At 38.5% G+C, this 26,686-nt stretch overlaps 1 protein-coding gene and 2 pseudogenes across 3 annotated transcripts in view; all 3 read left to right on the top strand.

Moving 5' to 3' along the window:
* LOC149151555 (serine carboxypeptidase-like 50 pseudogene) overlaps positions 1-26,686 on the top strand; it is a 185,618-nt pseudogene that overhangs the window by 125,815 nt on the left and 33,117 nt on the right. Inside the window, exon 1 of one of the 2 annotated variants that reach the window (XR_016262507.1) lies at positions 15,973-16,706. The exons of the other annotated variant lie outside the window; for it this stretch is intronic. The product of XR_016262507.1 is annotated as a serine carboxypeptidase-like 50 pseudogene, transcript variant X4 (transcript). Of the gene's footprint in view, positions 1-15,972; positions 16,707-26,686 lie in introns of those variants that run through there. 2 annotated transcript variants of the gene reach the window in all.
* Positions 688-1,197, top strand: LOC149151557 (uncharacterized). The gene has a single exon (XM_089443197.1). The coding sequence runs from the start codon at positions 688-690 to the stop codon at positions 1,195-1,197; it is 510 nt and encodes a 169-aa protein (XP_089299323.1).
* Positions 10,076-12,514, top strand: LOC149151556 (serine carboxypeptidase-like 50 pseudogene; annotated as a pseudogene).

The following is a 26,686-nucleotide window of genomic DNA, read 5'->3' as shown; positions in this document are numbered from 1 at the left end:
TATGGCTGATGATAAACATCAAGTTGAAAGATTCTTGCATGGACTCGATCCCTTGGTCCGAGCAGAAGTCGCCATGTGGAAACCCACCACTATGGAAGCGACTACTAGTTTAGCCAAACAAGTCCTGAAGACGATAAATATGAAAAAGCGTATGGTGGTTGATGAAAATACAGGGAAGGAACATCCCACAATGAGGGTAAATAGACCAGGGGGAAGCCATATAGATTCCAAGGAAGACAAAACAATGTTTCTTAGATCGCTAGTGCAACTTCTCGACTGCCTCCAGGAGGACGTAGGGGTTAGTCCTACTTGAGAAACACTAACAGTGGGGGTAGAGGATTTAGTGACCAAGGATAGGTACAACGTAAGAATCAAGAACAAGTAGAATGTTGGCAATGTGGAGGTCCACATTACAGAAGGGATTGTCCAAGGTATCAAACCGAGATTAAACAACAGAGACACAAAGCAAAAGGAGGAAGACCACAAAACCCACACCGAATTCATGCAGCCACAAACCATCACCAGGTTGAGCACCAAGCCAGAATGGTGGAGTCCGCAGGTATGATCAATAACATCCCTCTATCTGTGTTAATTGATCCAGGTGCCACTGATAGTTTTATTTCTCCTTCAACAATACTTAGATGTGGATTGACAGCTCATGAGCAAAGTAACTTTAGAATGGTAGAAATGGCATCAGGCTCTCAGCAATCAGTAGGGTCAATGGTAAGAGATTGCAGTGTTAACATTGGGGGGTGTGATACCAAGATGAACCTGTATAGCACGACTCTAGGGACTTATGACTTAATTGTAGGAATGGATTGGCTTGAATCTCATCAAGCTATACTGGATTGCTATAATAAGACAGTTCTCTTAAAAAATGACCAGGGAGAAACCAAAGTAATAAAAGGCATTAGACGTGATGTTACGTTGCGCCTCATATCAGCCAAGAAAGTTAATAAGTGTATGAGGAAAGGGTGCAAGATTTATGCGGTAGAGATGGTTCCTACCGATGAGAAGTCCTCGGATAAGTTGCACCCACTACTTTCCGAATTTGCAGATGTATTCCCTCCAGAGCTACCAGGTTTGCCTCCAGTTCAAGAAATCGATTTCTCCATAACTTTGAAACCAAAAATAGAACCCATATCCAAAACACCTTATCGAATGACTGTCCCAGAGCTTAATGAGTTGAGTATATAGCTTAAATAACTTCTTGATCAAGGTTTTATCCGACCCAGTGTGTCACCTTGGGGTGCACCAATGATCTTTGTAAAGAAGAAGGATGGAACTCTTAGGTTATGTATTGATTACCGAGATCTAAACAAGGCCACCATTCAGAACAGGTACCCCATGCCTCGAATAGATGACCTCTTTGACCAACTAAAAGGAGCTTCAATATTTTCCAAGATAGACTTACGGTCAGGTTATCATCAACTAAGAATCAAGGAGGAAGACATACCTAAGACGGCATTCAGAATGTGATATGGACACTATGAGTTTATTGTTATGCCATTTGGTTTGACTAATGCCCCGACAGCCTTCATGAACTTGATGAATAGTGTCTTCCGAAAATATCTGGACCGCTTTGTTCAAGTGTTCTTGGATGACATCCTCATTTATTCCCAAATGAGAAGGAGCATCTAGAACACTTGAGATTGGTACTTCAATGCCTTAGAGAACATAAGCTATATGGGAAACTTACTAAATGTTCCTTCTTTGAGAAAGAAATTCAATATCTAGGCCATACCATTAGTGGGAAAGGCATTGCAGTGGATTACAGTGAGATTGAAACTATAATGACTTGGCCTACTCCTTGGAATGTCAAGGATTGGACCAGTTGCTTATAAGCTCGAGCTGCCATTCCATCTAAGAAGGATGCATAATGTGTTTCATGTTTTTATGCTTAGAAAATATGTACCTAACCCATCCCATGTTCTGAAATTTGAAAAATTGTAGGTTTCCGAGGAGGGAGTCCTTCAAGTCGAACCATTCTGTATACTGGACCGTCGTGTTTGTCGACTTAGAAACCGTGAGTTTGAGCAAGTCAAGGTCCAATGGGACCAATATAGCCCAGGGTCAGCTACCTGGGAAGATGCAGATGTTATTCTTAATGACTTTCCTTATTTACTTGATTAAAATGTTTGGTGAACTAATTAGGAGTGCTTACTTAGCTAAGACAGATACTTTTATGGAGCATCTAAATCATGTTTTATTGTTTAAACTTTATGATACATCTAAATCATAGAATATGATTTCAGTTTAGTTTATAATGTTACATGAGGATTCGTGATATAATGATGCACATGTGGTTCTTATAGTGATGATGTATCCTTATGATTATGATGTTATGTCAAGCTATATTGACATATTCATTTACTATGTGATGATAGGTATTTAATGTTGAATACTCATATGATATGCATAAAATGGCATAGGAATTATGATTCTATAATATGAGGTTTATTGACATGTGGTTCATTTATTATGTGAAGTCATGATATGTCTTTGATGCAAATATGTTGATGTTAACTTATGATGGTATTTCATAAGGTAAAGCATGTGATAGTTGCATACAAATTTATGACATGTAGGAGCATGTAGTTCATTATTATTCATAATGTTGCGATTAACAATGATGAATGTTCTCATGATGACATGCAAGACTTGGCATGTGGATTATTTTCTATGATACTATGATGGTATAGCTAATGCATTTGTTGCAATTCTTGGTGTGATGATTGACAAGACTCCACAAATGGGTCATGAGGGTTGATTTATTTGATGATCTCGTGTGAGCCCATACATGCGAGGGAGAATAAGTAACACCATATGGGCTAGGGACAAACTCAATCAACACTACATATGCCAGTGGTTCCTTTGTCTTGTGTAGCTCTTGATGGATAGCTCTTGAAGGGCTATGGGACCATCTTGAGGAGACCTAGTGCCTGATATTCTAGGTTAGGTGCCTGTTATTGGATTGGGATGCCGGAGTCTGGTGGGGGTGTAAGGACTTCGATGTCTGGGGCTGTGCGCCTTAGTAGTTGTGGAGGGAGTGGGCCAGCCTTGCGAGATGCCCGGAGTCATTAAGTACCGTACCGGATGTCTGCCTTGGGGCAGATGAGTTCTGAGTCAGGCGCAAGCCTTGGACTAGGATACAAACCGAGGAGGCTTATGCCTGATTCCGAAAGTGGAAAAAAGGACAGAGATTCCTTGGGATTTCCAGGGTGTTGTGAAACTTTCGATGCCTGCTGGTTATACTAGTTCAGCAGAGGGTGCCGGCACTATTACATGAAGTAATAAATAATAAAATAAATGTAATGTCCCTTAATAATAAATAATAAAAATAATAAATAAAAATAAATATTAAATATTAAATAAATAATAAACAATAAATAATAAATAATAATAAATTAATTACATGCTTTAAATAAATATAAATAAGAATAAATAGAAAAATATTAAAAATCAGTAAAGCTATCAAAAAGTAAAAACAAAAGTATATAAAACAAGAAAAATAGTAAAAATCAGTAAAATTATCAAAAAGTAAAAACAAAAGAATAAAACAAGAAAGCAGTAAAGTTGCATGTTGACACATGGAGTGTGTGCATGTGTTTCCCCTTCTAATGTTGCTCTATTTAATAGATGGTGAGGAAGATGAGAGGCATTCTATCATTCCAAGATTCTATCATTCATTCTTTTGGGAGAATAGTGTTCTAAGACAAAGGATTCCCTGGCAGTAGTATGTTGATTGAGGGCTTGGGGGTGGTCAATTGTAGCAAGATTTTGTTCAATTGAGCCTACAGTTGGGTGGAGAGTCGTCCCCAAAACTTTGTTGCAGTTAGCAGACTTCAACTGAAATCACAGGTCAGTTTCTCTACTTATAGTTTTGAACTTTGATGTTAATTAGTTGATAATTGCATGTTGATTATAAATTGCTTGATTAATCTAATTAATTACATGTTTAGTTTGGGCTGTTACAACCATGCTAACAAACTTTTTATAAATAACTAGTTTACCGATGAGGTGTAGACTAATTAGTTTGTGTGGGGTTCAATGTCCATGGGTTCTCAGGAAAGTGGAAAACAGTTGTGGAGTGACACTGCCTCACAAAATGTCAAGACTCAATCAAGTCACACACAATTCTGATGACAACATCGTGCTGCTGGACAGATCATTCTTGCATGCAACATGTTCGCTGGCCCCAGCCTAAACACAACCTAGTAAAAAAAAAGGCTTTAAGAAAGTTGTCTAACTTGCACATGAAATTAACAAATCAACAAACCTTAATGATGAACAAATTTCTTAACGTCATATGGAAAGGTTTGCAAATTATTTGAGCAAAATTTTGTTGGCATTATGATACAAGTGTTGTCCTTGATGGCAACTCACACAGATGACAGATCATAGTGCAGCGGGTCAGTAGCAAAGAATTGATGATCAGACTACAAAGAATGAAGAAAGAAAAATATATACGCAGGTTCACTATATACCAAGTCACGTACATACGCAGGTTCACTATATACCAAGTCGTGTACACACGCAGGTTCATTATATACCAAGTTGCGTATATACACAGGTTCGCTATATACCAAGTAGTGTATACACGCAGGTTCACTGTATACAAAGGCGCGTATATCGTACTCACGCACTTTCACGCAAAGAAAGGCGCGTACATGTTGGAAAACTATGTTTTGAGTCCGTGGTATTTGGTCCATGGTATTTCGTCTGAGGTATTGACCCCAGGTATTAGGTCCAAGGTATTGGTTCTACGTGGTTTTGGACCATGGTATTGAGTAAACACCTTTGCTGAAACACCTTTTCCTTGAAGATTATGATGTCATGAGGGCAGGTCCCAAAGTTGGGTTGCTCATGAGGATTTTACCGGGGGGCGCGCATCAAGGCAGATTCCTTGATCCCTGACACCATTAGTCTCACTATAGCATGCAACATAAGAGATGATAGTGGTCTTTGTCATTGCACCTATACATTCCCCTCGTAGCCACTGAATGCTTGAAGAGCAAGTGGCGCGACACCCTTGGAACTTCAAGGAAATTTCTTGAAGGCCACGACCAACTTGGCACCCTTGGGATCACAAATAAACTGTTAGGCGTGACACCCTTGGAACTTCAAGGGAAGTTCTTGAAGGGCACGACCAAACTTGGCACCCTTGGAATCATTAAAAATAAATAAATTAATAAATATAATCAAGATATGAAAAACCAGGTAAATTCACATCAAGGGTAAATGATGTTAGAAACCGAGGTAATTAAATCAAGAATAAAACTTGGGTTAAGAGGATCATAGGAAGAAATAAAATATTTTACCTTAAAAACTCTACCCTTCCCATGTTGGAAAATATTAGGTAGATAATGTAATTTAATTAGGTAAAAAGGGGAAAGAGAGACATAAATGTAAGGATAAATATTAATCCTAAAACAATTAAACTTAATTAAGAGAAGAGGATGGTGAATTAAAATAAGATTAATAAATTAAATTTTAGAGAAATTTAGAGAGCCTCCATGTGGCAACAACCAACATAAGAATATCCATCTAAGAGATAACTTGAGTTAGAATAGGCAGTAGATAGGGGATCAAATATTGACTTATCAATTGACTTTAGTAATGAACACAAATTAAGGAGTAAAAAAGGGGATCAAGAGATTTGCACATTTTCTGGGAGGAAGGCATATCCTTCCCTCTCAGACTTGCGCAATGCTGTCTGAGTAAGGCAAAGTCCGGGCCAAGGTTGCCCAGACTCGCCGATGGGCAACTGAAAGAAAATGAAGATGTGAATGCATGGTGATACTGAGTGTAAGCAGGAGTGAATGATTGTGCATGAAAACAGTGAATGCAAGATTTCGAAAACGGAACAACATGCATGTGTGTAAAACGAGTCGCCGAATCGACGACTGTTCGTGCAAAACAGTGTCATGCATGTGACATCAGTGAGATGCAAATGAAAACTGAAACGGTGCTTGTACAGGCTAACATGCATGCAAACGACAACAAGTGTACACAGAAATCAAGCATACAACACTCACACAAGCCAAAGCACAAAAAGCGACAAAGACGCTGCAAAAGACAAGTAAAGAGGACTTACCCAGAAATAGCTGAGTTGGATGTGCCAAAGACTCCTGCATGTTTTGTGGGATGTGAGAGCTCCAAGATTGATGTGAAGAATGAGCTTTGAAGTGTCGAATAAATAAGTTTGAAACTCATGACGCGCATGCCACAAATATAGGAAAAAGCGATACTTGGAGGAAATTTTCTAAAACGATCTTTGCATGTAACCTCCAACTGTTAAAAGTAGATCCCTAAAATCTAGGGGTGCTTTTTGCATGTTGCTTTTTTCTATTTCGGGAAAATGTAGCCCATGCATGCAAGTTAAGTTTTCTCGGTCCCAGAGGGAACCGGTCAACATGAAGGCACATGCAACAACCTGCTTGACTGAGAGGGATTTTTGCCGCAATTTCTGGGAGGAATCTGGGCTAGCTATCCAGAGGGATAGAGCAATTTTTGGGAGGAGCAGCTGACAGCTACCCAAAATTGCGCAATTTCTGGGTCGAGCTGCACTGCTGGGGTAGATTGCGCATTTTCCAAAGGAAGGTTGCTAGACAGGGTTCCACAATTTTTGAGCCTAGTAGACTGCCAGTCAGATTTGCGCAATTTCTGGAGGGAAGGCTGGTTCCCCTCTAGAATTGCGCAATTTTCTGAGGGAGTTGCTAAGCCAGTAGCTGGACCAAGTCCAAAGTGGCAGCCTGTGAGGGGAGTGAAGCAAGCAATCATGCACAAGCTGGCAAGCTGTTGAAAAACCAATGAAGCTCCTGTACTTGACAGTGCAAGACATATTGCTGGGATGGTTGGTAGGCAAGCTCCAAAACGAAGCTAAGTCAAAAAAATTTAGGGTGATTGTAGTCACTACCACATATTTCTAGCTACGTTATAGGCTTCCTTCAACTTGAGAGAAGTCCCCACCAAAATCCATCCATACAGTAATCCTGAAATGATCAGGAAGATCACGAAAGGAAATGACACATTGCTAATCTCCATGTCAAGTATAATCTCGCAAAATAAGTCCCCACGAACATAGACATATTCACGATGAAGCAGGGTATCTGAAGATGGATAGGAGAATTAGTAAAACTAATTTTTAGGTTTAAAAGAGACAAAAATCATGGAGTGAGAAAAAAAACAAGATCCTGAAGAGTGGGAACATGACAAATTCGTTAAAAGAGAGACAAACCAACATACCTTTTCAGCGAAGAATCCCTCGTCGTGCCTTAATACCGCCTTCAAATATTTTCTGCGCATATGAGATACTTGTCTACACATTGTAGTAAAGTAAAAAAATGTTGTGTCAATTGAGCCATATTTATTTTTATTTAAATGCAATAAAATAAATAAAAAATTATATGTTAGGTTACGCATATAACCATCACTTAATTATTCTATGCTTTGTTTTTTTACATCATAATCCAATGATACAAACTTTGGCGAGATTGTATTTTTTTATTGTTTAAAATGCATAAATGGATTCAATGCCCTTAGAAACCTCAACAACACCACTCAGATTGCGGAAATTACAAATCTCAAACTTGCCATTTCAACAAATCCTTGTTGGATTTCATCCAAAATTAATTGGAAACTATTCTAGAAAAATGACAAAAATAGAGACGAGTTAAACTACGTGTAAAATGAGCCCGCAAGGGTTTGGTCTCATGGTCAGCGAATGGTCTACTAAGTCGTTCATGCTGCTGTGCAGGTCATGGGTTCAAGTCTCATCTTACCCTGAGGGGCCGTTCCTTACGGGCTGGGCGATTCCTCCTAGCTGTTATAGTAGCAGCCGGTGGGATTCGACCCCGTGTAACACGAATACGATACCACTGTTGTTGCTGATTCAGCTAGATATCAAAAAAAAAAAAAAAACTATGCGTAAAATATATATTGTATAATAGCATATATCTCAACATTTCAAATCCAATAGTACTGATTTCAACATTTCATATCAATGGTTTGTATTTCAACTTAACCTATAGAGCATATGCTTTAGATCCAAAAATGTATATTCCAATATACATAACATTTATTATTTTATTGTTGTATGCATAGTGTTCGTCAAATCTTCAATTCATAAATGAAAAACTAGATCTATGTGGAAAGTTAATAGATTAGATTCAAAATAATAAGGGGAAATTATAAAGCTAAAACCTTCAATAAAGGAATAGTATCCATAGTTCAATGAAGAGTAATGCAATAAGAGAAATATATTTAAAAGACAATAGCAAAGAAAATGCCACTTTATTTCATACAATTATGAAGAAGTGAAAAGCATAAATGTAAACATATGAGGTTGAGACAACCAAAAATGTTGAAGATGGCAAAGGAAAACTTGTAATTTTTTTTGGAGGGAATTATGAAACCCAAATGAAGGGGTAGCTAATGGTATTGCATTGACTTAGTGATTATTTCAACAAAACTTTGGATGAAAATCTAGGGAAGAGAGAAACTATTCAAAATCAACACACAGAAAAAAGCCTCCAAAAAAGAGGATCAGGAAAAAAGTTAGATAATGATATCACATTGATTCTAATTGATTTGGCAAATGAAGTGGGCATGAGATTTGGCAACGATATTTCAAGCAAAACCTTAATCTCCAACCGCAAAATAAAGATAATAGGAAGAATGGGGCGAAATTAAGTTCTCCAAGAACATTGAACCCTTGATGAGAGATGGAGGCTTTGAATCATTTATAAAAGGAGCTTTCAAAACACCATCATGTGTGTGTATGACAATGTCTATAGTGGCTAACTCATAGTAACGGATTCCATAGAATGCTTGTCCGTTATGATGATGGACCATCGATAGAGAAGCATTTTATGATCCTTTTCATAGTTCCACCCATAAAAAGAAAAATATATATGCACAAATTCATGGTTGCACCACTTACAAGTATGTCATATAACGCATTTCACAATGATGCATATAAGTGAGAATCAAGAACCCCTATGTAAGTCCTCGTGTGTGTTTGCTTACCTCACTATTGATTATTTATGTGCTTCATCTTTGGGCTAATAATTTCTTCAAATTCATCTAGTCACTCTGATAGTAAGCACTTAAATACAAGTTACACACTTATAGCACCCTAACCACATCACTATTACGATTGCTTGCTCGCCTTCCACATAATAAAACATCTCCCTTAACACGACCCCTTTTGATTGCAAGAATAGTTCCTGAGGTTTGGAAATTAAAACGTTCTTTCCCTTGCACAAAGAGACAATTTCCTTCCACATTCCCCACTCCTATTAAGATTCCTTTACACCTCTCCGTACGTACAATTGCTAATTACATTCCCTGCATTGGCTTACGGTTTGATTTATTGAAATGCACACACGTCAATGTAATTGGGTTGACATATGATATTTCTAAATCACAATGCATAAAATCGCGTGTTGTCCCGGGTGGTTGGGACGGTGCACTAATGCCCTCCCCACCCGGGTTCGATTCACGCTAGACATGATGGGTTCCCTGCGCGCAACATTTGTTTGACTCAGGTGGGTTGCTGTCATGCAATAGATTGACTCATGTGGGTTGCTGTCATGCAACAGATTGTATGGTTCCTATTGTACAGATATGTATATAATGTAATATGTGAATATAGATATGTATATAATGTAATATGTGGCTTCTTCAGCTGGGAACCTTCCCCGAAAACACTTCACGGCTCTTCTGATTCAATGACGTGGATATCTTAAGACGGTTAAATATTGTATGGTTCCCATTGTACAGATATGCATATAATGTAATATGTGAATACAGATGATTCAATGACGTGGATATCTTAAGACGGTTAAATATTGTATGGTTCCCATTGTACAGATATGCATATAATGTAATATGTGAATACAGATGATTCAATGACGTGGATATCTTAAGACGGTTAAATATTGTATGGTTCCCATTGTACAGATATGCATATAATGTAATATGTGAATACAGATATGTATATAATGTAATATGTGGCTGCTTCAGCTGGGATCCTTATGTGAATACAGATATCACGGCTCCTCTGATTCAATGAACCTTAAACGTCGGGCTCCTCTGATTCAATGAACCTTAAACGTGGATATCTTAAGACGGTTAAATATTTCCAAATGATAAACTGCACGGCTCCTCTGATTTAATGAATCGTAATTGTGGATACAACTGCACGGCTCCTCTGATTTAATGAATCGTAATTGTGGATCCTTACGACTCTTTAAGAGTCTTTGACTTTGAGCGTCAAATATTTCCAAATGATATTTCTGAATCACAATGGATAAACTGCACGGCTCGTCTGATTCAATGACTCGTAAACGTGGATATCTTAACAGTCTTTGACTGTCAAATATTTCCAAATAATATTTCTGAATCACAATGAATAAACTGCACGGCTCCTCTGATTCAATGTACCCTAAATGTGGATAGCTTAAGAGTCTTTGACTGTCAAATATTCCCATGTTTTTAACTGGAAATTCGAGTGGACTACCAGGGAAAAAAACAACCACCATGGGCTACGATTCCAAGAGAGTATCTAAAGGTTGCCCATGGAGCAGACATCCGTGACTTTTCCCTGGGCATTGACCACCGAAAACTTTTTATGCGCTCATAGACAGTGTAGAATAGGGCCGGCTCTTGAATCCTATATTAATGCCGCTGGTATTCTCTTTCTTGGAGGGGAGCTCCTATCCACGGTTCTATTGATTATAGACTGAACATGATTGATGCATCTCCCACAGACTGTCAACTTGCCAAGGGTTTAATCAGGGTTTGAAAGTTGATAGAAGGCAGGCAGGTAAACAGACTGTGCTGCTTGACGATGAAGCTGCGCGGTAGAAATTTCATTGCAGTTGCAGTAGCAGCTGTGGTGGCTGTGCAATTCATAACAATAATATTCTGGGATGTGGCGGCGGTGGTGGGCATGGAAACTGGAGCGTTTCCCAAAGAGGCACTGCCGACTGAATCTGGGTATCTGGATATAGAAGGAAAGAGCGGCGCTCGGATGTTCTATGCATACTACGAGGCCATCTCCCCTAAAAAACAGCTGTCTGATACTCCGATTCTTCTGTACTTGCAAGGAGGTCCAGGCTGCTCTGACATGATCGGAAATTTCTACGAATTAGGGCCCTGGATAGCCAGTGACAGCCCAGATCTCGGTTTGAATCGGAATCCTGCGCCTTGGAATCGTGTGTTTGGGCTACTGTTCTTGGACAATCCTGTTGGAAGCGGCTTCAGCATTGCCCCCTCCATGGAAGACATTCCTACCAACGAGGACGAGGTTGCCAAGGACTTGTATGCTGCCCTACAGGCGTTTTTCGCCCTGAATCCCCTGTTTCGCAAACGCCCATTCTATGTAACGGGCGAGAGCTACGCGGGAAAGTTTGTTCCTTCTCTGAGCTTGTACATGCTCAACCAGCTGGACAATAATGGGGTATTGCCATTGCGACTGGATGGACTGGCCATCGGCGATGGATTGGTCCACCCCGTCGTGCAGGTGCAATCTCACGCCTCTGTTGCATACGCCGTGGGGCTTATCGATGCTCAAGAAAAGCTGCACCTCGAAGCTCTGCAGCAGGAGGCAGTGAACCTCACCTGCCAGCATGAATGGCATCATGCCCACATTGCCAGAAGTCGTGTTGTCAAACACCTGAAGAACATTTCAGGCGTGGCCACTCTGTACGACATCAGGAGGACGGTTCCCTATTACACCTCCGAGAATGGAACCAAATACCTCTCCTTGTTCGTCAATCAGCCTGCTGTCAAAGAAGCCCTTAAGGTGGATGGCCATATCAAATGGGTGGCCTGCAATGGGTCGGTGGCCGACAGATTGGGCGACGACGTGATGAAGAGCGCTAAGTGGAAGGTGGAAGCCCTGGTACGGCGGAGGCCAGTCCTGTTGTATAATGGCCAATTCGACCTCGAGGATGGCGTTGTCTCCACCGAAAGCTGGATTTCTGTTCTGGATTGGGAGGGATTGGACGACTTTCTGGCTTCCGAAAGAAGTGTTTGGAAAGTGTCCACCAAGCTGGCTGGGTACGTCCGCTCCCACTCGAATCTCAGCCATGTCGTTGTGGCACGCGCAGGCCATCTTGCTCCCGCTGATCAGCATCTTCATACGCAGATTATGATTGAATCCTGGGTCAGCAGAGGATCGCCCTCCACAGGATCAGTTGTAGAGCCTTCTGGGATGAATGCAGCGTGATCACAAAAGAAACAGAGGGCAGCCTCCAGGTGAGAAATTGACCTTGGCTGTCTCAATCTAAAGGGTTGAAGAATAAAATATCAAATTGTCAAGGTGCAACTGTTTTCTAATAGTATATGCATCCTTTAATAAATTTGCATCCTTTAATAAATTTGCATAACTTTTGCAAGTATATTGACCTTGGCTGGCTCAATCTAAAGGGTTGAAAAATAAAATATCAAATTGTCAAGGTGCCACTGTTTATACATCCTTTAATAAATTTTGCAAGTGTGAATATTTTTGGTTTCGTTTATAAAAAACATATTTCTTCGATTATACAAATTTTACAATCCAAGGTACCCTCCAAGAAAAGCTATTTCCAATTCAGAGTCCCCTTAAAGAATTATTTTTTCCCTACAGTCAAAGTTTGTAGCCATGCACTATGAGCTATTTACTTACTTTTTGCTCTTGCAACTGAAAACACTGAGTTGAATGCATGCATTTTTTGGCTACCTTTAAATGCTTCTTAGTCATTTTCCCTGTTTATGATAGCTGAGGCATATTATTTTATGATTTCTATTTGGATTTTATTCGTTCAAATCAAACAAACAAAACAGCATTTAATATATGTACTGATGTTACGCATTTCATTTCATTCACAGTATGATATATATTACCGTGTATATCTAAATTTTATATTAAATTAATTTTAATTTATAAGTAGGGACACTATATATCTGACCTATATTTAACTGTTATTTTTTATTTTTAAATTAAATATTAGATCTGCGTTAATTAATATCACATATCAAATCAACCTGAGATAGATACATTATATTTTCATTAACATTGCTGGTAAATTATAAGTAATTTATCTGACTGTAATCATATTATTTTATAAATTAATGTTTATTAAAATATATAAAATAAAAAATTAGATATCATTTTTTGGGATTTAAGTGTGTTAAGAAAGTCATTCATCTATGATCATTTTCATGAGAGGTAGTTGTAATTGGCTAATTTTTCATAATTTTTTAATAGTCCACTTAGCACTCATTGCATTGGTAATTTCTCATGATTTTTGAATAGTCCACTTGGGATTGAAATGAGTGAAATGAATCATATAGCATCAATCATATAGTCCACTTAGCACTCATTGCATTGGTAATTTCTCATGATTTTTGAATAGTCCACTTAGCACATTGGGTGATGCTCACAAGGGTGAAGAAGTGGGATTGAAACTAGTGAAATGAGTCAGATAGCGTCAATCATCACTTCCGGGGCTTGCACCCGGTAACCAGGACTTCCTGGGAGGTCACCTGTCCCAAATCGCCTCTGGCCCAAGCGCACTTTATTGTGGAGTTTTCCCCACAATCAAGCCCACTTAGCTTGCTACCCCATTTGCAAAACCTTGTATTGTGCTTGATGAACCATTCAAGTAGAGCTCCCTTCACTCTTATGTATTTAAGTATTGAGGGTCTTTAGTAGGGCATTATGTTAGATATCCTTTTTTGGGATTCAACTGCTTTAAGAAAGTCATTCATCTATGACCATTTCCATGAGAGGCCATTTCGATGAGAGGTAATCGTAACTAACTAATTTCTCATGATTTTTGAATAGTCCACTTAGCACTCAATTTCTCATGATTTTTGAATAGTCCACTTAGCACTCGTTGCATCGGGTAATGCTCCACTTAGCACTCATTGCATCGGGTGATGCTCACAGGGGTGAAGAAGTGGGATTGAAACTAGTGAAATAAATCACATAGCATCAATCATCACTTCCGGGGCTTGCACTCGGTAACCAAGACTTCTCGGGAGGTCACCCATCCCAGATCGCCTCTAGCTCAAGCGCTCTTAACTGTGGAGTTTTCAATTACTAAAATCTGCATATTTTTGTTTTTTTTAACATGATTTTCAAATGTATTCCATTATCTTCATACCCATTTGATATTATTTATAAATTTATGAAATATTATTTATAAGATTATAAGTGTTAATTTGGTACTTGACGGACAAATTTTTTCCATTGGACAACCTACCTCATTAAGAAAGACCTCTCCTAGCCCTTGGTAGAATTTAATTTGATTGAGGAAAAATATAATTTTATTATGGAAACCCATATGTGCACAAAAGGAGAGGTCAACCTTGAAAGGAAATTGGACACCCTTGGATGAGTGTAAATACAAGTCAAGTGACCCTCATTTGGAGATAATCATTAAGCATCTCCTTCTTCTCTCTTCTTTGGTTTTGCTCGCACATGTTTGAAGTGGTTCGTGGAGATTAGTTCTTACAAGTCCGAAATTGCAAGGTTTGAAGCTCACACGTGCAGATTAGGGTTTTGGTTTACAGTCGCAAGGTTGTCACAGGAAATTCTTGGTTGTAGCCGCACGCATACAAGCCTCTCTATGCGACTGGAACACTTCAGCCGCACACATGATCATTTCCTCCATGCGGCCACGTTCTGAACCCAGCTCACGTACCGCTTTAATGGGCGAACAGCCCAACCCTTGGAACGTACTACCGCCCCAGGTGGCGAAGAGCCGACATCGAGGTATTTTGTCTTCTTCGGACTCCTACCCATTGGTGTAGTTTCGATCAGGAACCTATGGCCCGAGACTTAGGGTTTCTGGTGACAGTTGACCGCAGTTTTGAATAGCTGATCGTAATTTTGAACAATTGATCATAGGCTTGAATGTTACTCTGATCAATATAATTGTTGGGCTCATCTCTTGGATATTGTTTAGTTGATTTTGCTAGAAAGTTTTGTTATTGAAGAATTGGATCATTGTACTCTCTCTTTGCTGAACATTTTATGACAACCTAATAAGAACAAGAATTTGAAATGGTTTTCCCCCTTGTGGGGTTTTGTCCTTGTCTCCGACCAATCTTGGTGTCTCTATGTGGGAATGTTTTTCTTCTATTATTCCTTTATGTTCCACTGCATTGATAATGATATTGTTCTTTCTATATAATTACTAACAATGTTTAAATGTTATGGAGTGAATATGATGTAAATGATTTAATGCAATTATCTAAAGCAAATAACAATATTGCTCGAAGAAAAATTAACATGGTATCAGAGTTGGGATGAAGAAAATTTATGTCAAGACACCATTGATGGAATCAAGTGAAGATGGTAGAGACCTAAAAGAATCATAGAGTTTGAAGGAAACCCTAGGCAATCTGGTTATTAGGGTTTGATGGTTATCTTGAGGTTAGGGTTTGGAATAAACCCTGGAGTATGATAAAGGCTTGAGTTTTGAAACCTTAGTGAGAAGTTGTTATAGCACTTGAGACAGATTCAGTGTAACCCTAGATGTGTTAGTCTCAATTAGACCTGGTTGCTGATGAAGAAGATTGAAAACCTATGGATAATGGACAGTCATAACTTTTCAAGGCTAGCTCAAGAGGGAGATGGTCACTTTTCGTTAAAGATGAGATGTGATAAGCAAATCCTTCTTGAGGATCATCTAAGGCGCAAGAAAAGAGAGCTAGTACAGAAAGAGGAGAGCTGGTGCTAGAACAGGAAGAGGTACTTGATGAAAGTCTTTGCAAAATTGACAAAGTAGAATAAAATCTAGAAATGACAAATAAGTGCTACAAGTTGCAAAGGTATCTGAATATTACAAGGTATGTATGGTATATTGTTTCAGTGTTATGATTTAGCCGCAATATTGGGTGGCAAGTTAAGCCCTAAGGTATGATGAGAATATCACCTTCATAAATGACTCATGCATGCATATGAAAGTGAGTTTGATTTTTGGTTCATGTGATGTATTGCTATTTAGTAAGTATCTTACATTTATTAAACATGGTGGATTTCTTGATTTTATAAAGCAAGCTAGAAACATTGATTTTTGCTATGTGGTAACCCTGATGATAATAGATCTTCTAATTATCTTCTTGAGCTAGATGCCTTGACTTTATGGTTTAGTAATGTGATAAAGAAGTGACGTTGTGATTATGATCCTTGAAGTATGAAGATTCACTTGTCCTAATTTTGTGACACTAATTTTTAATGATGATTGATGACACGTTCATATGTGATAATGAAGCAACTGCTTATGATTTTTCATAACTATGATGTATATATGTCTGTGAACCTGATATAGTTTGACTCAGTGATCTGATAATTTTTTTGCATGACAATATTACGATAGAAGGATGATGTCTTAATTGATGATGATTGAAAAGGGGTCTCATTCAGAGGGAGAGACTCTTGAAGAGATCCCAACACCTATTATTATTTGTGATAGATGTAAAGACAACATTTCTTCATGGCATTCTACAGGAAGAAGTATATGTTGAGCAACTGTTGGGATTTGATGTAAATGACAGAAAAACTCATGTTTGCAGGTTGAAGAAAGCATTTTATGGTTTGAAGCAAGATCCTCGAGGTTGGTATGCCAGCATTGATAGTTACTTGATGAAGCTTGGATTCACAAGAAGCAGTGCTGACTCCACTCTCTACTTCAAGGTGGTTCAAGGTATGACTTTGATTTTGGTTTTATATATTCATGATCTATTCTTGACAGGTAGTGAGCCTTTAAGGATGGAGCGTAAGAGGGAGCTGGTCTTTGAGTTCAAGATGAAGGATTTTGGTATGATGCACTACTTTCAAAGATGTGAGACTGCATGAATACACCGATGATGACTAGGCAAGAAACATTATTAATAGGAAGAGAAAATCTAGGTGTTGCTTTAGCATGGGATTTGTGATGATATCTTGGATGAGTAGGAAACAAAAGTCTGTGGCTTTAAGCACGACCGAGGCAGAGTATATTGTTGCTAGCATGGCTAGCTGTGAGGCAGTTTGGTGGAGAAATCTCTTTGGAGAACTGTGTGAACAGATCTTGGATACAACAGTGACATTTTGTGACAACAAGGGTGAGATCTGATTGGCAGAGAATCTCGTATATAGCTAGGACAAGGATATCTTCACGTATTGAGACAGTGTTGTTGTGGTCGTTGCCTTTGTGAGAGGAAGAAAGGATGAATAAGGTATTCTTTTTATGACATGTATTTGCTCTAACATAATATTTGATTTGATGTCATGTATGAATAGGAAAACAAAGGACTGTTGCTCAAAACTCTTCAGTGAATTGTTTAAGTCGATATCGGATATAAGCACTTTGATATGTTTCTAATCTTCAGAGAGAAGCATGGATTAATGGATGTGACCCTCCTGGGTAAGGATCTGAGCCGATTGTGGACACTGAGTTAGCTCTTCCCCCTTGTCTGAACTCCTAGGGTGAGGAATTGAGTTGTAGAGCTCCTGGGGTTGAGGGACCTCTAGATTTGATAGAATATACTCCAGTTGGCATTTGTCTTTCCCACCCATATGGCCAATGGGTGTTGACTGCTTGAGTTAGGCATGATCCTTACCATTTATGGTAAGTGGCATCCCACTCAAGCTAGAGATGCAGTTGTTCTACCACTGACTCTTAAGGGTCATGTTGGGAAGATCAAAAAAGTTTCCAGGGCAGAGTTTCTCGAGTTGTAGCATTGGGCTCCCCACTACCAAAGTTTCCCGAGTTGTAGCATTGGGCTCCCCACTACCAAAGTTTCCCAAGTTGTAGCATTGGGCTCCCTGCTGGCAGAGTTCCCCGAGTTGTAGCATTGGGCTCCCCGTTGGTAGAGTTTCCTGGGTTGTAGCATTGGGTGTTGGCAAAGATTTTCGGGTTGTATCATAGGCTCCCCGATGGATAGAGGGTGGTAATTTGAGCTCCCATACGATGTCAAATTCTTCTTCTTTTAGATTCAAGAGTGTTCAACATATGAGCAGAGATGAGTGGATATGAGTAGAGATGAGTGGATATGAGTAGAGATGAGCTGAGATTATCAGTGATGACATTGGATGATGACAAGATAATTGTTATGGGACATATGTTGCAGTGAGTAATTTTTCCCTACTTGAGAGGGAGTGTTAATTTGGCAGCCCAGGGACAAATTCCCTCCATTGGACAACCTTCCTCATCAATAAAGACCCCTCTTAGCCCTTGGAAGAATTTAATTTGGTTGAGGAAAAATATAGTTTTATTATGGAAACCCACATGTGCACAAAAGGACAAGTCGACCCTAAAAGGAAATTGGACACCTTTGGATGGCTATAAATACAAGTCAAGTGACCCTCATTTGGAGATAATCATTAAGCATCTTCTTCTTCTCACTTCTCTGGTTTGGCTCACATAGGTTTCAAGTGGTTCATGGAGATTGGTTCGTACAGGTCTGAAATTGCAGGGTTCGAAGCTTGTAGGTGTAAATTAGGGTTTTAGTTTGCAGCTGCAGGGTTGTCATAGGAAATTTTCAGCTGTAGCCACACACATACAAGCCTCTCCGTGCAGTCGAAACACTTCAGCTGCATGCATGATCACTTGCTCCATATGGCCGAGACCTAGGATTTCTGGTGCATGCTTGAATGTTACTTTGATTAGTATAATTACTGGGCCCATCTCTTGGATATTGTTTGGTTGGTTTTGCTAGATAGTTTTGTTATTGAAGAATTGGATCATTGTACTCTCTCTTTGCTGAACATTTTATGACAATTTAATAAGAAGAAGAATTTGAAAGGGTTTTCCCATTTGTGGAGCTTTGCCCTAGTCTCCGACCAATCCTAGTGTCTCTATGTGTGAATGCTTTTCTGCTATTGTTCCTTTATGTTCCACTACATTGATGATGATATTGTTCTTTCTATATAATTGTTAACAATGTTTACATATTATAGGGTGAATATGATATAAATGATTTAATGCAATTATCGAAAGCAAAAAACAATACTGCCCTAAGAAAAATTAACAATAAGACCATAATTAGTTGTCACCTATGCAACAAAAGAAATGTTTCATTGTAATCCATAGTCAATACTTTCTAATTGTGAGTACCCTTTCACAAAAGAACATGCTTTATACATTTCCATTGATCCAAGAATTTTCTTTGACTACCGAGTCCCGTTGTTTATGAAAAAATTATGTATACCATCGAGAGCTTTTTTTTGTTTATAAAGTAACTATGTTGTTTATAAAAGAAATATGTATACCATCGAGAGCTTCCTGTTGTTTATAAAAGAATTATGTTGTTTATGAAAGAATTATGTATACCATCGAGAGCTTCTTGTTGTTTATAAAAGAATTATGTATACCATGTTCCCTCCATCATGAGGAGTTAGCACATCCTAAACCATTCTTCCAATGCCACCCTTTCACAAAAGAACATGCTTTATGCATTTCCATTCATCCACGAATTTTCTTTGACTTTGAGAATATGCAGAGGAAGAGTCACAATTAACCGAGTCCCGTTGTTTATGAAAGAATTATTTATACCATCAAGAGCTTCCCTCCATCATGAGGGGTTAGCACATCCTAAACCATTCTTCAAATGCTTATGGCTACAACATAATTTGACTGCTTGTCTAACCTTTATGGTTCAATCTTGGATTCTTCCATCATATTGCTTGCATAATCTTCATGTATTTCCATGACATTTTCTTCACCATCTTCCACATTCCTCTAAAAGATAAGATTCATATGTTGAAATGTGTGTCATATAAAGAGTCTTAATAACTTCTCTTTTAGATTCATATGTTGAAATGTGTGTCATATAAAGAGTCTTAATAACTTCTACTCTAGTATGCATATATGGAAAATTTTTAATATCTTTTTCTAAATAAAAACTTCAAACTTATAACTTTGATAAATATGTATAAACACATGAAGGACTTGGCTTGTACTTGTACTTATTCAAACATCGGATATACATTTTTTTACAATAGAGTTTCTTATTCTCATTTTCTTTATGATTTCTTTCCAATTAGAGAATGGGTTTATTGAAGATAAGAGGTGGTGTTAGACTTTGAATACCTTGCATTTTTTGAACTAGAGGAGAAACTATTTCCTTTTGGGTTTGGCTTTTTCGATTTCACAATAGCACTCCATTCCACCCAAGGGGTTTTCACCCCAAACTATTGGCAAAGGAGAGGGATACACTTATTTAATATCCACATAACACCCTTAAATGGAGGGTTAGACATTTTCATTGATGTTGTAGGTGTCAATCTGTCCAACGACTCTTCTTACATGTTCCATTTAGACATTTTCATTGATGTTGTAGGTGTCAATCTCTCAAAAGACTCTTCTTACAGTTGCCTCCAGACATTTCTTCTCCATTGGTTGTTGTTGATTGGATTTATTACTTTTAAAATTTTACCTTCAAGGGACTAGAGATATTGTACAAAATCCTTTAGATTATGTTTCTATTAACAAAATTTGCATCAAAAGGTTGTGTTCTCATAATCAGTGTGGGACCAACAATAGTCTCCATAATATATGTCATGATTAGGTAAAGCTCTACTCATGTCAAATTCTACACATAATTGGGTAGATGTGACGATTTCTTTGTTAACCTGACTAAAGCCTATTTTGAGATATTTACCATGAAGATTTTTTTATCTATATTGAAATTTGTTGTGATACCAATAGATGGGGAGATTCGATAATGTCACCTAGGTTGGCATTGTAGAGACAAACATTTTAGCCAAATTGAACTCCAAAAACCATAGTTTGAGTAAACTACTAGTGTTATCCCAACCCTTTTTCTAGGATCAATCTTTTACCATTGGAAGTATTAAAAATGGCAATGAAAAGACCTATAAAGCAAAAGTTAACCATCAAATTTTTTACTATTTATTACTAAACCATTTGAAAAGATCTATTGAAGTTAGCCACTTCCCATTAGATTTGGGAATGATAATGTAGTCTAAGTAGTGTTTTATTATCTCATCAACCATTGATAAGTAAATCTTCAACTTCAATATAACTTTTTCGACAATAAAAGCACCTAATTGACGACTCTTAGGATCCAAAAGAGATGAGGATTTTTACAAATAGTTTTTTTAAAGAAACAGATACCTTAGGAAGAGGTCTCACCATTGCTTTGCACCGCTCAATCAAGACAAAGCACCATTAATACTAGGGTGGATTTCTTTTGCTTGTTGTAATGAATGAGGGTGCATGCCTTCTTGCTACCCACCATAGAAGATCATTTTTTTATGGACAACCAAGGTCCCTTCCTTATCTTTTGTTTTTGCCTCAATGTTGGACACAAAGATTGAGCTCTCTACCATGAGATGGCGGTGATCATATAGATGATTCTAACAAAAATCTATGCACCCTTTCTATTTTGAAACCAATTTTTAATTTTTAATTTTTTTAACCAAAATAGTAGTACTTATATTCATATAAAAGCGTTGTGCAAGAGCAAAAAATTGAAGCTACGTAAGTGTGTACAAAATGAGCATACTAAAAAAATGTGCAGACTTTGAATATGGCTTCTCCCTGATTTTGCTTTACATCAAAAATACCATTCCAAGTTCTTTTATAGGTGGTTTTTGTGAAAATAGACCTCAAAAAACCACACAACCCATAATTACATAAAACATATTACTAATTTGTACTACCTTGAGTGCCTGGGCCTTCATAAAGAGGAGGGTTTACCTCTTCAATTTCCATTTGCTTCTTATTTTGTTGGACAATTTCTTCTTCAACTTGCCTACAGTGTTGAGAGTTCCTTGAAACCAAGTTATTAGAGGTGAGAGACAAGTTATCCATACACTGTGCTAGAAACATAGCTCAAAAATTATTGCATTTCACCTCCAAGGAGTCAATTCATTGGTTGTGCATGTGCAAGAGGCTCATCACCTTTATATTATGAACCAGTGCTACGGGGGAGCACCCCCTCCCTCCCCTCTCATTCCCACTCTCGAAGCGCACTTCGAATGGAAGCGCTTAGGGAGCAACCCTGGGAGCGCGCTCCCACAAAAAAATTCACTCCCTAGCTTTTCTTCGCAAAAAAAAAATCGCAAAGATGTTCCAAACACAACTTTTTTTCAAAGAAATAATATTTTTTTTAAAGCAGCAGCCTAATATTCAAGCCTATGGCTAAATTCTTAAAGTAAAAGTGATCTCCTTTATCTTTCATTTTCATCCTTTTACTTAAATTTTTAACATTACCATGAAATGACTTTGGATGTTTGAGAGTGGTGCTGACCTCATTGGATTTCATATGGAGAAAGTCGAATTTTGGATCTCACTCAAAATCCCGCAGACTTATCAGTTTTTTAGGATTTCAGGATTTGGGGGATTGCAATATTTCCATTGGATTTTGTCATGTACTTAGGTATGCAACTCGTTTTTAATCAAGAGTACTAATCTCTCTATGTACCTTGATGTTAGTGACATTGGTTTTCGAACTCTTCTATCAAGACCCTACTAGAAATGTACCCATCACTAAAAAATCTTGACTTGACATGCTACATTTTTCTATCTTATGTTAATGCTTAGATGGTGATATTAATGACAAATATCCCAAGATAGACAATGATTTTGATAATATGTAGGTATTTGTTGTAGTGTGATTTTTTTGGATGCTAGAGGCCATCTAGAGCCTGTTTGTTGATGTATTTCCGGTTCAGAGATGGATTGCACTCGATGCTATTTTGGTTATGTGCATCCTTACATGCTATATAAATGAGAACTTGTAATTTGTGGACCCATGGTTGATGAAGATTATAACTACTAGTTGATTAATGTTATATGGTTTAATCCATGTTTTTATTCTTTGTATAAGTAATTCATCATTCTACATGCTTTTGTTAACATATATGCATCAAAATATATATTATATAAAATCGCTCCCGATTCGCTCCCGACTTAGAAGCTTCTGAAAATTGTCGCTCCCCGCTCTCCCTTTCGCTTCTGCTCCCACTTCCAAGCAGCCTTATTATGAACCACATTGACTTATTCCAACCTTGTCAACTCAGCAATAATGGCAAACAGAGCTTTGCTATTTACAAGAATTGTCTCTTCCTACCTTCACAAGACTTGGTAGACTTCCTTCAAATCTACCCCATCCATCTCTATCCTGTCTGATGGACATGCCCCACTATAAAGAAAACTATGGGAGCAATTAGCTGTGGATTGAAGCCAAACAATACACAAATTTAAACTAGATTGCCTTTTTTCCAATACCAAAATAACAAACATCAATCTATAGGTTGAAATTCATTCATTCCACTTAAATCCATGAAAAGGAGCCTGAAGAACCAATGGGACCTGAGTAAATGATTTCCCAAAACTCACCCAGTGGGCCTTACCTTGGCTAGGAGTAACAAGCATGGAGGATAGAGACCACAAACAAGCCAACGACCTCTTCTGCTACTTGCAACCAAGATGCACCACTAGATCCAACCCTTGTCTGTAATCAAGCTTAAGTTTGCAACATTTTTACGTTTTGGTGAAATCGTATTTCCCTCATCTCATTTATATTTTATCTTATGTTTTTTACTGCACCAAACTATTTTTAAGTTTGTTTTCTTTTATTCAATGAGGCAATAAATTTTCTTTCATGGTAGTTTGTTATCATAATGGAATATATATTGCGGGGGTTGTAATGTGTTGTAGTTTGGCATATAATTATAGGTATTGATAAAATGATACAATGGTTTCTTTGTACGGTTTCATATTTCTTGGTCTTTATCCTTTGTCTGTGTATTTATTTGCTTGTCCTTTAAACCTCAACATCCCTATCTGGTGATTACTTTAGTTTCATTTTTCCTACCTTTTACCATAGAAGCTTTTCATTTCCTCGTTTAAACTTTCATGAAAGAGCTTTTCCTATTTTCTTTCTTGGCCATTTTAATCATTAGAGATAGGATTTGCCATGGGACTAGAGGTTGTTATATTCCAACATTACAAAATTTTCCCAGTCAAGTGATGTTCTTAACTAATAAATCTGCCCTTTTATGACTACATGGTAGCAAAGAAACCCACGACTTTTTGGCAATAACTTGACTTGATTGTATTGTACATCTTCGCAATAACTTGACTTGTACTATACATTTTAGTCCCTCTTCGATGTTCAAGTTTAGGACTTGCAAATTTGTATCTTCTTTCTTCATCGGTTGGAGACTCGCACTCCAATGGTGGTCTTTGCTTTGGTCCTTGCATTTGCTACTTGACTCTAGGTGAAATAGTGTGTGTCTCATCACTGCCCTTTCTCATTCAAGTTTCTAGCATGTGTCATATGTCAATTGATGAAAATGATCTTGCGCAAATTTGAGCTATGAAGCACTCATAAAAATTCTTCATTAGATCTTCCGCCCATATCTTGCCATTCATTACATTATTTGCCATTATCTACGCATAAGGATTTTCGTCTAACTAACAAAATTTGTATAAATAACTAGTGTTAGGGCTCCAGGAAACTCTCCTAGGTTGTAGCTCGGAGATGCCTGGTAACATATAATCTTCAATATGGTTCTAGGAACTTATTGGGATGGGTGAAGGTTTGGTTCAAGCTAGATAACCACTTCTATTTCTGTTTTCACTCCAAACATGCATGAACACCCTCATACTACAAGGATTTAGACCACCAATGCTCAACAATTTGCAGATTAAGTGAATGAATGAAGAATACTAACCACACCAGCAGATGCATACAGAATGTATGATGGCCAGCTGCAACTAGTAAAGAAACTTGCAAATCTAATCTATCAATGCAGAGATAAGATGACAATTATCTGGCGTTAGATACAGAAGAAACCTGGGTGACCTACTCAACAACACATCCAATTTACTAATACAGAGATAAGATGACAGTTATCTAGCATTAGGCATATAAGATATCATGAATAAAACATTCCAGGTACAAGTTTAGAATAGAAAGGAAATGGGCATTGAGCAATTAACAGCAAAAGAAGCTTGCATTATTGAAAATGAAGATGAGACGCTGCAAGTTACAGAATATCTATAGTCTCCAGAAGTTGAACCAAAACACAATTGCCAACCTTGATTACATCTTGCTGCTGGCTATTTATAATCTATCATTACAATGGCCCTTAGCCGTTTAGGGATGGAGGGGTCTTAATTGACCACCAACTACCATTAATTGTCTGATAGCGTCTTTGAACGTGGCTACTTTCTCCACTACGAAAACCTGATCAGTTCTGGTACCGTGTTGTCTTCCAGGTGGTCGGATTAATTATAGCAGTGGAGCTCCATGACTGTTTAATTCGGTTGTTGAGTCGTGCTATGTCCTTTCTTCCTTCAGCCATGCTCTCTGTTAATTCAGTTTCATGGTCAGACTGTCACTAGGCTGACAGAGTTGGCCATCTTCTTCTTCGGGTAACAGACAGGACGTGGGGTACGGAGTGCATGGGCGGATGGACGATCGAGAGTGATCGTGAATGATGGTTGTTGGATCAAGGGAGATGTATGGCGGAGATTGTTTTTTGGAGGCTAGCGGTCGTGGTGGAAGCAGAACATGTCCGAGCCGTTAGATCTTCAGGTGAGCAGATCGGACGGTTATCGGGTGGCGGAGATGTGCGGGCGATAACGTGCAGAGTGGTTTAATTTAAGTGGTAATGTTTTTTATCGGGCGGTAAGCGGAAAGTGTCAGAACTCGCCCAATGCCATGTAGTGGATGACATGTAGCGGCAGAGGAGAGAGGAAAACCGCCCTCATCGGGCGAGTACTTTTTGCGTTTGTTGTCTTCACAATATGGGCGATGACCGTTAGATTTGGTGGGGGGTGATCTAACAGCGGAGGAGTGTCGGACAAGTTGGTGTATCGGATGGGACGTGGACCGTTGGATTGGCAGGGAAAGATCAACGGCGAAGATGCGGTGAAGGTGTGAGATGTCTTCGGGAAATGTGCTATAGGCGCGTAAGGCATATGGGTGAGGTTTTATGGGGATTTTGGCTATTGCGCTTGGGGCTAAGGCCAAAGAGGAATTTTTTGGGGTGCGAAGGTTAAGTTAGGAAAGAAGAAGGGTAAAGTGGGAGCGGGTTAAGGGAAGAAGAGGAATAATGGCCCATGTGGGACCCTTTTAAGGACAACGGAGTAGACCGAACCTTTCCTTCAACCTTCACAAAGTCAGCACTGCATCTCAGGGCTAACACTGGCTCCTTCTGGGGATGAAATCCTCCCTGTGAGGTTTCAAGAACCGTAGACCACTGCCTTTTACATAAGAAACAAGATTAGAAATATTGCCTAGTATTTCATTGGGCATGGAGTCTATCTAAGCCTACACTAGAACTTTGAAAAATAACATATTTACAATACTAAGGCCTGAAAGCCTTAAACAAAATAAATTTTCAAAAACCACCCATTGACTAGGCCATCAAAAACAATTTCTCCTTCCAAACTTTGCAACATGAAAGTATTGTTCCCCTAGACTTGAGAGATGACAAAGGGTCCTGTCCAGAGAGCATCAAATTTACCATGATTGCCTTTCCTTTCCTTCAGTGCATCCCATTTGAGAACCCAGTCACCAACCTGAAAATTGTCCATCTTTGCCTTTCTGTCAAAAGCTTCCTTGATTTTCCTTTGATGCATTGCAGACCTCTCAATCAGTTGATCTCTGATCTGATGAACTTCAGCCAAGTCACTCATCCTCCTTGCCATGTCACTTTCCT

This window comes from Pinus tabuliformis, chromosome 9 (genome assembly GCF_031772625.1).
Source record: "Pinus tabuliformis cultivar Carrire ecotype Pingquan chromosome 9, CPIR1, whole genome shotgun sequence".
NCBI lineage: Eukaryota > Viridiplantae > Streptophyta > Pinopsida > Pinales > Pinaceae > Pinus > Pinus tabuliformis.
This window is presented reverse-complemented; position numbering and strand designations above follow the sequence as displayed.